This window comes from Prionailurus viverrinus, chromosome A2 (genome assembly GCF_022837055.1).
Source record: "Prionailurus viverrinus isolate Anna chromosome A2, UM_Priviv_1.0, whole genome shotgun sequence".
In the NCBI taxonomy this organism is placed as follows: Eukaryota; Metazoa; Chordata; class Mammalia; order Carnivora; family Felidae; genus Prionailurus; species Prionailurus viverrinus.
Genome location: NC_062562.1, coordinates 8,456,082 through 8,468,979, shown reverse-complemented (window position 1 = coordinate 8,468,979; position 12,898 = coordinate 8,456,082). Strand labels below are relative to the sequence as shown.

The 12,898-nt window shown below is 52.9% G+C and overlaps 1 protein-coding gene across 1 annotated transcript in view; it reads left to right on the top strand.

Moving 5' to 3' along the window:
* Positions 1 to 12,898, top strand: part of CACNA1A (calcium voltage-gated channel subunit alpha1 A) — a 273,407-nt gene that overhangs the window by 149,651 nt on the left and 110,858 nt on the right. Inside the window, 3 exon segments of the mRNA XM_047848785.1 lie at positions 5,099 to 5,190; positions 7,628 to 7,780; positions 11,188 to 11,381. Coding sequence (XP_047704741.1) covers positions 5,099 to 5,190; positions 7,628 to 7,780; positions 11,188 to 11,381 — 439 coding nt within the window.

The following is a 12,898-nucleotide window of genomic DNA, read 5'->3' as shown; positions in this document are numbered from 1 at the left end:
ATGCACTCCAATAAGACCAAATTAAACATGATATTGGTTGTCTCTTGGGAGAGGCGAATGAAAGTAGGGTTTGGGGACACAAGGGAATGAATGAATGAGTGAACGAACGAACGAATGAATGAGTGAATGGGCAAATGAACAGAGAGGGACAGTGCAAAGACCAAAGGTATAAATAAATATGCCATGAACTAAGGAGAGCAATTAACTTGACTCTCTCTGTTTGAAGATTTTTTTTTTTAAGGAATTTTAGAAATACTTTTTCCAAGAGGAGGTAAAAGCCAAGTGATATAAAAATAAACCTGAAAAGGATTTGCACGATCTATGAATGGCAAGAATATAGACTGCATGGGAAGCAGTTATGCTCCTAAGTACCCATCTCAGGAAGATTTGACCCTGGCCGTGGGGGCAAGTGTTTCTTCTAACCTGAGGTCAGGGGTCCCCAGTGGCCTCCATCTGTCTCCTGCTTTCTGACCATGCTGACACCTCCTGGTCACTCTCCTGTCCTCCGTCCCCTCCCTCTCAGCTAGTAACCTCACTCTTTACCATGAGGTCTCTGCAGCCCCAGGGCCTTTGCACATGTTTCCCTCCTCACCCACCTGGCACCTGTAGTTCCTGACATCCTGACCTCCAGCCAGCAGAGGAAAATCTAGCTCCTTTCTGCGCTCAGGTTAGTGGAGGAATGAGTGTGGCTGAAGTCCCAGGAGAGGGTAGTCGGGGTGGTGGTGTTCCCCAGGGGCAGCCCGGTGGAGGTGACACAGCCAGACTCGAGAGCCAGGCACCGCACGTTAGCTGTGTGACTGTGGTGGACGAGTAGCTCATGCCCTGGGTCTCGGTTTCCCTCTTCACGAGAAGAGAGTAGAACCCTCGCCAGGGAAAGATGCTGGGGGATGAAATGAGATCTCAGTAGGTAAAGAATAAGCCTGTAGCCTGACCAAGGAAACAATGCGATGACCGTTGCCTTTGTTGGTAGTGGGTTCCGGCATAACTTACCCCCAAGTGACACAAGAAGAAGAAAAATGATGAAGAAGACAAAAGCAACCATTTGTGTAGGACTTCTAAATCCCAAGCACACCTATCAGGGCAGGTACTATTGTCATCCCCGTCGTAAGGCCCAGGAAAGTGAGGAACAGAAGAGTTGAGTGACTTACCCGAGGCCACACGGCTAGTGATTGGAGGAACCGGGATTTGAACCCAGGCCGCCTGGCTCTTATCCACTAGGAAGGATGGCTGTTGTCCGTCCACATGACAAGAAGTCTGGAGGCCGGGTGGCTGGTGGCAGGGTTGGCTCCCCAGCCCAGGGATGTCCCCAAGGAGCCCTTTCTGTCTTTCCGCTGTGGCGTCTTCTGTGGAAGGACTTTCCTGGTAACCTTTACCACTCATGGTCCCAAGATGGCCACCTTGTTCCAAGATGTCTACACAAAAGCATCCAGCCAAAGAAAAGGAGCGGTTGTCTCCTGCCATGCCACTTTTCTCAGGGGAAGAAAACTTTCCCCCGCAGAAGCCTCCAACAGCCCCCAGCAGCCCCCTCAGGTCCTGTTAGATACATGACTGGCTCATTCGACCAGGGCTCCCATGGAAAGGAATTCTGGGAAAAAAGACTTCCTGTTGGGTATTTTCTGACTCTGATGGAAGACGCACTCCACTGGCAAGGGAGGGCGTAAGATTGGCTGTTGGATAAACAGCCGTCGTATCTTCCACAATCCTTTTCCTAGTTTAAGACAAGTCCTGTCTTCTACCCAGCCTTCTGTCTCTTCCAGAATATACTCTGTTATCGTCAGGCTCTCCTACTTTTCACTTCCTCATTGTTTGTGCATGCAAGAAGCATTTATTGAGCACCTGCTATATGCCAGGCATAGTTTTAGGTACTGGGGATACAGCTGTGAACAAAACAGATGAAAATCCCCTCCCTAGTGGGGCGAAGCAAGACTAGCGCCATCCAGTGGAACGTTCTCCGGTGATGGAAATGCCACTGTCCCCATGGGGCTATAGAGCACTTACAAGCCCCCCCCCCTCCGCCGGCAAGACCCCCCCAGTGACCTGATGCTCCTCATCCCTTGCACCCAACTCATCCCTGGGCTGCCCTGAAGACCGATGACCTTGCCTTTCTCAAAACACTTTTGAACTTGACCCCCTAGGATGAACCTCCCTGCCGGGTCTCCACCCACCTCCGTGCCTTCCTCTTTTTCACCAGTCTCCTTCCTCAAACACTTGTCTCTTAAAATGTTGCTCTTTCCCAACATTCCACTGGGGGCCCTTGGCTTCTTTCACTTTACCTCTGTACTACTCTAGGACATCTGGTCTACCATAACCCTGTTTCCCACCACTCTTCTCACTCAGCAGACATTTATTGAGTACCTGCTAGGCCATAAAAGGTGCTACACACACACACACACACACACACACACACACACACACACAACCTTTGTCTCTGTGGTGCTCACATTCTAGAAGGGGGGGGGAATAATAAATACAGCTTAATAAACGATATAATCCTGGAGAGCAAAGAATCTCTTTAGCTAGAGGGGCCAGGGCAATCCTCTCTGAGAAGGCGAAATGTGACCTTTGAAGGACCTGAAGGGGGCGCCAGGCAAAGAGGGAGAGAGTTAAGGGGATGGGCATTTGCAGTAGAAGAAATGGCCACTGTAACATTCTTGGGGTGGGAAGGAGCTTTTCCTGTGGGAGGAACAGAAGGTCGGGGTGGCCAGAGTGTGGGGGGATAGGACGGTCCGTGGGCGTCAAGTGACGCTGGGTCTTGTGATCCCGGTAGAGTTTGGATTTTATGCTAAGCCTGATGGAAGCCAATGGAAGGTTTTAACGAGGGAGTCATAGCAACTGGCATCTCAACCTCAACGTGTCCACAGCCTGGTCTTGACCTTCCTCCTAACCCACCATTTTGCAATCTCAGTTTCCCCACCACCCCATCCTTCAGGTATTTCAGGCCAAACCCTACAGTCATCTTGGATTCCTCTTGCTCCCATCCCACCACGATTAATCCTTCCACGGGAAGCCCTGGCGGCTGCCATGTTGTTCTCCATAGCACTTCCCACCTTCTGACGTACCCTATGTTTTCCCATTGTTTCTTTGTTCATGGCGGCATCCTTGGGCCCCTATAGTAGGTGCTCAATAAACCTTTGTTGAATAAGTGAATGACGGTTGCCTAGTGGTTCATTCAGAGCCAGGAAGCCATTCTTCCCTTCTGTCTTTCCCACCGTGGCCCCCACCCCGTCCAACAAGCCGCAGGAGATGAAGAACCGGGGTTCTGGCGTGCTGGGGTCCTGGCTTTGAGGTCCTGCTCCACGGTATGGACCTCCATGCATTAGCAACTTCTCTGGGCTCTAGTTTCCTCTGGAAAATGGGGCTCGTCCTACCAACTGCTGGAATGCAGAATTTGATGAGCCCAGGCAAGCTCCCTGATGGCCAGCAATCAATGGCAGCTATATTTAAATTGGGGCCTCCTTTGTACTCCCACTGCCTTTGTCCCAGTTCCAGCCCTCATTACGCCGGCCTGCTCTCACCGCTCCCTCCTCGCTCTGCCTCCATCACTGCCCATCTGTCCTGTCAGCTGTCAGCCCTGTCTCTACCACGCCAACCCTAATCACATCCCTCCCCTGCTCCGAAACCTTATATGACTCCCACTGTCCATACGATAAGGCCCACCTCCTCAGCCTCCAGTTCAGAGCCTCCGGCGCCAGCCCACCCGTTTCTCCCCAGCAACATCCTGAATGAAACTTAGGCTTCCATAGGGCTTTCTTGGCCACAGAAGCCTTCTCCTCCGCCCTCCCCGCCTCCCCGCCTCCTTCCTTCTCATCCTTCCAGGGCGAGGGGGGGGGGGGGGCGGGGAAGAGAGTGCATTTTAGTTGCCAGTTAAGATTGCACGGGGCTGGAGGGAGGTCCGATGATCTGCGTTTCTGAGGCTTGGACAGGTTAGGACAGAAGCCACACAATGAGAAAAGGCAGGGCTAGGGTTTCAGTCCAGATCGCAGGTTGTGTGTGCGGTGCTGCTTCCCCATTTTCCTGCAGCCTGGGGCTGCAGGGACCTGTGTTTGAACCTCACCCTCTCGCAGGTTCATCTGAGGGCGGGGCTGAACTCCTCGCCGGGCTCCCATTGGGTCCCGCGCGCAGCCCTGCCCAGACCCGGCCGCGTCTCACCCGGAAGTGCGGTGGCCTCGTCCCCAGGTCCCAACTTCTGGCCTTGCCCCGCAGGGGGCTTCATTGTTCATACAGGCCACATCCCATCTCTCCAGTGTTCGGAACCCTCTGTGGCTCCCGCGTCACTTGGAGAAGGAGCCAGGTCCTCGCCACGGCCCACAGGGCCCTGTGTGATCGGCTGTCACCGCCTCCCCCTGTCACCCTGGCTGGCTTGGCCTCGTCACCGGCGGCCTCACGCTTCTTCAGATGACCAAGCTAGTCCACACCAGCAGAGCCACACGCGTTGTTTGCTTTGGTTTTCTATGTTTGTTGGTTTTTTTCCCTTCTCATTTATTTCTGAGTAGTGCTGACCGCGTCACACGTATCAATTCAACGTGTCGTTAGTCCCCACACCCCTTTGAGGTGTCGTCCGTACTGGGGTTACCCCTGTTGTACAAAAAGGGGAAACTGAGACACGGAGAGGAGTCCTGGCCTGTCCAAGGTCTCCCAGCTGGGAAATGGCAGAGCCGGGATTTGAACCCATGCAGGCTGGGCTGCTCAGACTGAACCACTTTTCCTGCCAGCTGATAAAGAGCGCCCAGCCCCGAAGGGTCTGCCATTCTCCCGGGCCCCTCCCCCAGACCTCCGGGCCTCCCCATGATTCGTTCTGATGGCGAGTTGTGCAATATATTGAGCATCGCCCCGACCGCGAGTGATGGGAAACTTTCGCCCCTCTCTGTCCAGCATTTACTCATCACCATCAACCATACACCGACTCGGGGTCTTTGCAAATCACCTTTTATCCTATAAGGCAGGTACTGTTAACGCTGCTTTCCAGGTCCTGACCCCGAGGCCCAGCAACGTCAAGTCCCGCACCTGTGGTCACCGAGCCAACAACTAACATCAAATCCCACTCCTGTCTGACCCTGAAACCCACCCTCTGTTTTCCGCTCTGGCTTCTTTCTTCCAGCATATTGGCGACCGTTGGGACGGAGTTTGACCTACGGACCCTGAGGGCAGTCCGAGTGCTGAGACCGCTCAAGCTGGTGTCTGGAATCCCAAGTGCGTGAGTTTCCAACCCTGGCAAGGGGTCTGCTCAGGGGGTCCCGGGAGTCCTCAGTTTCGCCTCCGCAGAGCATCTCAGAAGGGGCCCCCGAGTGCCTCCCAGCCTGTGTCAGGGCAACCTTCTCTTGGGGGAAGCTCCCCAAGGGACCCACCCCCCGCCCGCCCGCCCCCAGGAACCTGGCAGCCGGTCTGGGTGAGCTTCTGAAAGCAAGCCAGGGGCCTCACCTAGAGCCACAGCACCCATGCATTTATTGAGCACCTGCTATCTGTCCGGAGTCGTGTTGATGCTAGCTCAGTCAGTACTCACAGCTCTCCGCAGTTGGGCCTCTGCAAGATCTCCATTTGACAGGTGGGGAAACTGAGGCTCAGAGCGGCCGAACCGTTGGAGCAGTGTCACGTGGCTGAGAATGGCGGGACTGGGGCTTAGCAAGTGTGGCCCCAAGCCTGGCCAGTAATGCTGGTGGCAGTGGCGGTCACCACGTATCGAGCGCCCGCTGCCTACTGGACGCTAGGGACAGAACTTTCCATGCATCGAATGTCTTACTTTGTCTTCACAGTCACCCAGTGAACCCATTTGACAGGTGACAAGGCTGAGGCTCAGGTTAAGTTATGCACCTGAGCTCTGACAGCTTGACGGTGATGAGCTCCAAAGTCCATAGGCATCTGGTGCTGCTTTCTCCTTCTCTCAGGGTGCTTCCATTCCCCCCCCCCCGCTTTTGGGGACGGCTGCAGTATTCAGGGTCAGAAGGAGGTTCAGCTGCAAAAAAAAAACACCAACCAAAAAACCAGGGCCGACCTTTTTTCTGTCCCACTGCCTCAGTTCATCCTACCGCTAATAATTTGTTGTGTGCCAGGCGCTGCTCTAAGTAGTTGCCATTTTTCAAATTCGTTTGTCCTCACCACAAGCCTGTGAGGTAGCTTCTCTCAGCACCCTCTCCCACCTCCTTGGCTCTTTCCGTCGGGTTCGTTGCCACCCAGATTTAAAGGGTAAGGTCTCCCCGATGACCACCAGCAGGGCCTTTTCGTGGAAAGAAGGCACGTCTACTGAAGCATCTGCAGGATTCCAGGAGCTGCCTGCATTGCGTTGAGTCAGGGATCATCCCCAAGCTGACGCTAATAAGGGTTTCTATTAATCACCACCTACGATGGTGCTTTGGCAGCTAGGAGCTCCCTCCTTCAATCCTGAGAGGGCAGTGCTCTCCCAGTCCCCGTTTACAGATGGAGAGACCAAGGTTCAGGACGGTGACCTGCCTTGGTGAAGGTCACACGGCTGGGGTAGTTGACGAGGTCGGGGCCCCTCGATGCAGGCTTAGCGAGGTGCTCAGATGGGCCCTGCCTTATCTGGAGGGGGCTGTCAGGAGAGAGAGACTGAGGACAGCGGGATGGAACGGGAAAGATGCCCAGCAAGGATGCAGTCTCAGCCTGATCTCGTGGAGAGCTCTAGACTGTGAGTAGCCCCCTAGGTATCCTCCGACCTGAGGCAAAGAGACTGCTTGCTGGCCTTCTGTACCTCTCTGGTCACTTGCTGGCGGTGGGAGGCGGGGAGGCAGCAGCCGCCTGGGTGAGGCCACTGTTGATACAAAGAAGAGGGGCGGCTGGGAGCCCCTAGCGGCTGGCAGGTGGGTGCAGGGTATCTGGCCCGGGGACTGACGCCACCCAGTGTCCGGAGCCTTAGCCACCCTGCCAGGCGGGTGGAAGAACATCGCTCTTCCATTTCGGACCCCCGTGGTTTTCCCCCCACCAGGAGGTGCTAATCATGAGCCACGCGGAGTTCTGCTAATCAAGAAGCAAGGCCTCAGGCTTGTTGTTCGGGCCCTCGTTTCCACCGTAGACTTCCCTGACCGCACGGTGGCCGCAAACCTAGGATCTGACGTCCCTCAGGCCTGGGCTTAAACCCTGGCTCTGTTATTGCTAATGCCCTGGGATGAAATCACCTCTCTCGGCGTCGCTTCCCACCTCTGCGAAATGGGGCTACGTGTGCGCCCACATCAAGGGCTGGGGGTACAAGCCGGTGAAATCATGTCTGGTTTCCCCGGGACGGGGACTAGGACATTGATTGCTTTCCCGAGTAGAGGTGGGGCTAACCTAACTGGAGCCTTTGCATGAATTAGGAAAAGACGCCCCCTCTCGGTGGGAAGAATTAAGAAAAGGCTCCCCTCTCTGGGTGAAGGCCGCCCAGCACTTAGGAGGACGGCTCCGAAAGCGACCAGTTTCCACGCCTGTCTTGCCTAAAAGGTCATCAGATGACACAGCATATGCCAAATACTTCAAAAATACTTTAAAGCAAAAAGTGCCCTCACACACCGGGAGGGATTGTTCCCATTGTATAACGAACAGCCTTGTTACCCCGCCCTCAGCTTCGCGTGTGCTCGGGGTGCCTGGGGTTTGGGGCGCTCGCTCACGGAGCTGTGGGGCTCTCTCTGTGTCTCCCCAGGTTTACAAGTCGTCCTGAAGTCAATCATGAAGGCAATGATCCCCCTGCTGCAGATTGGCCTCCTCCTGTTTTTTGCAATTCTTATTTTTGCAATCATAGGGTTAGAATTTTATATGGGAAAATTTCATACCACCTGCTTTGAAGAGGGGACAGGTAGGTCCAAGCAGCATGATGTTACTTTCCCAAGCTTCCTCCCTTGGGGACGAGCTCCCGGAAGGGAGATGCAGGGTTTTGCTTCTTTCTCCGGGCAGCTGGGAGAGCTTGCTTCCGAAGCTCTGCAGGCAGAGCGAGGGGGGGTGAAATAGCCCTCGAGGTCTCGGTAGTTCTAGGGCCTTGCGTTGGGGTCCCCGGATGGCGTTCCCCCACTGTCTACACACACGGGGACCCGGTAGCTCCCAGATACATTCTCAGTGACGTTTCCTGCTCTCCAAACCCTTTTGCTCCCTGAAGCCCAAGTACCAAACGGAATCGGATAAGGAGAGAAGCCTGTATGTCAGTTTGGGCGCCACTGGCCATCTTGGTGCAGACGGGCCCATCGGCAGGGCTGGTCATGGGGCGAGGGGACCACGAATTCATGGGGTGGACAGAGAGGACGGTGACGCCGAGGGGGAGTCCCTACGAGAAAAGAAAGAGGCTTCAGGCCTGTCTTGCTGGGTGGGCAGAAGGATCTGGCTGGGAGTGGCTTCCCACGGGCCATCTCCTCCCGGTGACCCCCAAGAGGCAGAGCCCTGGCCCCAGGCCGCCCCACGGGGGACGGAAAACGTGTATTCAAGATGTGCTTTCTTTTGCCTCCTTTTTCTCTTGCTTCTCCTGACTCCTTCTCTCCTGGGCTTGTGAAGTTTGCTCAATATGGGATGTCCTAATTATTTCTTTCCCCGATGAAGAAGGTGTTAATTGAGGCAGAGCTATTTCTGCGCCTGGCCTCGTCACCCCGGGCGGAAATGCAGGAGGGAGAGATACAGGGCAGGGCCCCTCGGAAAAGTCAGCCGAGAGCAGAGAAACCAGGACTCCTGGATCCTAAGTGTTGAGGTTTTATTGGGTTTCTTTTCTTTTCTTTCTTTCTTTCTTTCTTTCTTTCTTTCTTTCTTTCTTTCTTTCTTTCTTTTTTTCTTTCTTTCTTTCTTTCTTTCTTTCTTTCTTTCTTTCTTTCTTTCTTTTCCTTCCTTCCTTCCTTCCTTCCTTCCTTCCTTTCTTTTTCTCTCCAGCCAAGCAGACACAACTGGCTCGGGCCTAGGTGGGGTTGTGAGGGGGCAGATGTGGGTGGGGCAGCTGCGGGGTGGGTAGGAAGCCCCGATTTAGGAGGATAACTGAAAAGCTCGCGATTAAAAATATAAGGCGTGTGAGTAAGAGACCGATATAGACAGACACCCAGGCAGCAGGTTAATTTTAAACTATATTTATAACCAAATTCCTCAGACTCTCCGGACGGTTGCTTTTCTAGAAGCAGCCCTCAGAGTGTTTCGTGATGGGGGGCAGGGGGAGGGGGGACGGAAGGCTGGGGGGGGGGTGTGGGAACGAAATCAAGAGCACCACGATGCAAACTTGCTAAAGAGAGTCAGGTTTCCAGCTGCACTCTTTTGTCATCGGGAACCCGGTTCCTGCACACCCAGAACTGTGCTCAGCACTCAGGGAAATGCAAAGGTAAAGTGGAGGGCTTCCTGATTTCCAACAGCTTCCAGACAAGACTCCTCGTCTGCCACCGGCTCGGCTCGTAGCAGTGAAGCCCGATGCGTGCTCTTATCTGCCCCTCCCCCGCCAAATATGAACGAACCTTCCGGAGCCATTGAAGGGAAGGCGGTACCGGCGTTCGCTGGCTGACGCAGGGGGCCGCACGGGGGTGGGAACTGAGCCCGATGTGGTCGCAGGGTGGAGACAGAGAAGGTTCTGGACAGAGGCGGCCTTCCCAACCAACAGCGGTTCTCGTCTGCTCTAGGAACCCGTGCATTTCCCCTCTCCCTGCTCTTAGCCTTTTGTTCAGAAGATTTTGCCTGCCAACCTGTATTTATTAAATCTCAGCCCCTGTCCCAAGTGCAGCGTGAATGAGGGAGGCGTGTCCAGCCAGTTAAACGAGCGGCCAGTGTGGTCAGTGCTTCTCAAGCACTGAGTGTCACTTCCCAGAGTGGCAGGTGTCTCTTTGCATGACCTTTAACTGGAGTTTCAAAGGCCAATAAAAGTCACACATTCCATCGTTTATTTCTCTCTGCTGCGTGCCGAGTGGAGGTTGGCATTCGTGCCCATGGCACATACATTGAGATACGTTTTTGTTTGACGGAGAGCTTGAGTTTGCACACTGGGCTGCTTGCCTGGCGGACAATGTCGCTCTCTGAAATCCTTCAAAAGTGCGACTCACTGAACAGGACCCTCTCGTACCCGCTGCTCTGGTCCAGTGGGGACACACCCAGGTCATTCTGTGCTCCTGTGTGCTCCTGGGGTCTCGCCCTCAATCCCTTGGAATTCAGACCCCCACCTCGGGCGCCCAGCCCAACCTCACCACGAAGCTGTCGTTGGTTGTCTGCGAAAGCAGCATCTGTTGGCAAGTGCCTCTTTCCTTGTGGCATTTTTACAATCTGCCTCTTGCCGTTTGGGGAGAAAACTTAGCGCCTGTGCCTAAGGGTAAGTAAGTACCATGTGTACTGGCCTCCCTCGCCCCCAGAACAGCTCCCTGTGCCTAGTACATCTCAAGGAAAAGAAGAAAGAAAGAAGAAGAAGGAAGAGAAAAGAGAGGAGAGAAGAGAAAAGGAAATGGAAAAAAATCAGGCTACAGAATAACAGCATAACACGACTGACATATTTGTCCTAATGGAAGTCTGGAGGACCCAGCACCCAACCACGGCACAAAGCACACAGCATATTCACCAAAACTGGCTGTATTCGGGAACATAGAGCACATCTCAACAGAGTTTGAAGGACTGGATTATACAGAACATATCCTCTGACCACAGTGTAATTAAGCTGGAAATTGGCAACAAAAGGATAACTCAGAAAGTGTTTGGAAATCAAGAGACCTGCTTCTTGTTTGTGGATGACATGATAGGGTATCTGAGATTTGCTTTTAAAAAAATATTCTAGTGGCAAGGCAAAGTGTGGGAAGGGGATACGGATGAAGCAAGATTAACCCTGAGTTGATAAGTGTTAAAGTTGATGATAGGTACATGGGGATTCATTACACTATTCTATTTTTATATATCTGACTTAAGAAGTATTTTGGCTATCTATGGGTCAAACAATATTTTACTTGCGCAATAATGACAATAGTGCATGACAGATTTTGTGGGATGCAGCTAAAGCTGCACTCAGAGGGCAATGTGTAGCCTTAAAGAAAGGGAATGCATCGCGAAAGTTTGGGAAATGCACAGGAAAAGTAATAAAGCTTAGAGAAGAAATTCCTAAAACAGACACCAATGACTAGATCAGCAAAGCCAAACTTAAAAAAAAAACATTGATAAATTCATTCCAATAGTCTTTGTTTTTGCAACAGCATTGAATCTTTACAGCCCCTATTTCTCAGAGTTGATTTTCCCAGCCCCTTCCCCTGATTTTTCTCCTCTTCTCTTTCATAGATGACATTCAGGGTGAGTCTCCGGCTCCGTGTGGGACAGAGGAACCCGCCCGCACCTGCCCCAATGGGACCAAATGTCAGCCCTACTGGGAAGGGCCCAACAATGGGATCACTCAGTTCGACAACATCCTGTTTGCAGTGCTGACTGTTTTCCAGTGCATCACCATGGAAGGGTGGACTGACCTCCTCTACAACGTAAGTGATGCAAATTTGGGGGCAGGTGGCCCTCCTGGACCAGCCAATTCCTGAGGCTGCATTGGAGGGACTCTGAACCAGAGAGGGAGGGGAGGTGCAGGTGCCCAGAACTTTTAAGTAGAGGAGGCCCCTCAGGACATGGAAATCTGGAAGGCAGACCGATGCCGAATAAGTTTTCACTGTGCAAGTGTTTAAATATAATTTTAGATTTTTTTTAATATGTAAAGCTTGTGCGATTCAAAAACCAACATGGATAAGAAAGTAATATCCTTGGATCTATACAAAGGGGCTCTGTGCTGGGACCTTCGCTGGCCCTCTGCCAGCCATGCCCCTCCCTGTAGGGGGAGGCATCCCCGGGGCTCAGGGGACATGTCTACCAGGAACTGGCACCACTTACCCCACTTTCTAGACCCCACTCTTGGATCATCTGGGATCCTGGAATTTTCTGATTCCAAGGACTCGCAATGAGATTCTCCCGTGGGTCTGTTGTCCAACGGCGCCACATGTTCTGGAAGCATCTGTTGCCACAAATGTGGCTGGAGCTTAGACTAATGCAAGCAGAAGTGCCCATGCATCTATGCATGAAGCCCCCTTCCCCTGGGCCAGACAGAGCCGTGCGTGGCCAGGGAGCAAGGCTGGCTTTGCTCACGTCGTGATCCAGTGCAGACATCTAGGTTCTAAATTGACCTTCCTGGTGCTTCTGAAAGTATGTTTACAAAGGAGAGGCATAGAGCATATTTTATTTAGGAGCTTTTAAATATTTACAAGAGTATATGGGTCTCCGTCAGTACTCTTGTCCAAAATCTTGAAAATGTTAGAGACACATCCAAGGAGATGTATGCTCCTGTCTGCCCCACTTCCGTCCTGTTGCCTATCCCCCCACGATGGGCAACCCCTTTACTTCCCTGGTATATGCTTTCAGTGTTATTTTTGCAGACGTAAGTGTCATCGAATCCATATTCTCCTCCGTCTTTCTTACTCCAAAGTGTAGCGTTCTATACGCGCTGTTGTGTTCTGTGATATTTTTTCCCCCCCGTAACAACATATCCTGGAGATCTTTCCGTGGCAGGACATGTCCTCATTCTTTTGTACAGCTGCATAGTGCTCCATTGTTGGGCGGGCCATGGTTTATTTAATCGGTTCCCCAGAGACAAACGTTTCAATGGTTTCCCCGCCCTCTGACACTGAGCTCCGTGCTGCCCTGAGCTCTGCAACATACATGTCTTTTCACCCTTGTGCAGATACAGCTGGGGTTGGTGGTGTCCATTCCCGGAAGTGGGATCACTGGGTCAACGGCTACAATGCACTTGTAATTTTGATACTTGGAGGTGCAGGTTTTAGAGGTCCCTCCGCCCTAAACAGAGCACACCTTCCTCTCACCCTCCTGTGCAGGTGAGAGCCCCCCCCGACCCCGAGGCCAGCCGCCTGTCAGCAGCTGGAGATGTGTGGAGTCAGGGATTCAGGATCAAACACGAGGATGCCACGGGTGTAGCCACCCCACGGGGCATCCTGGGGCT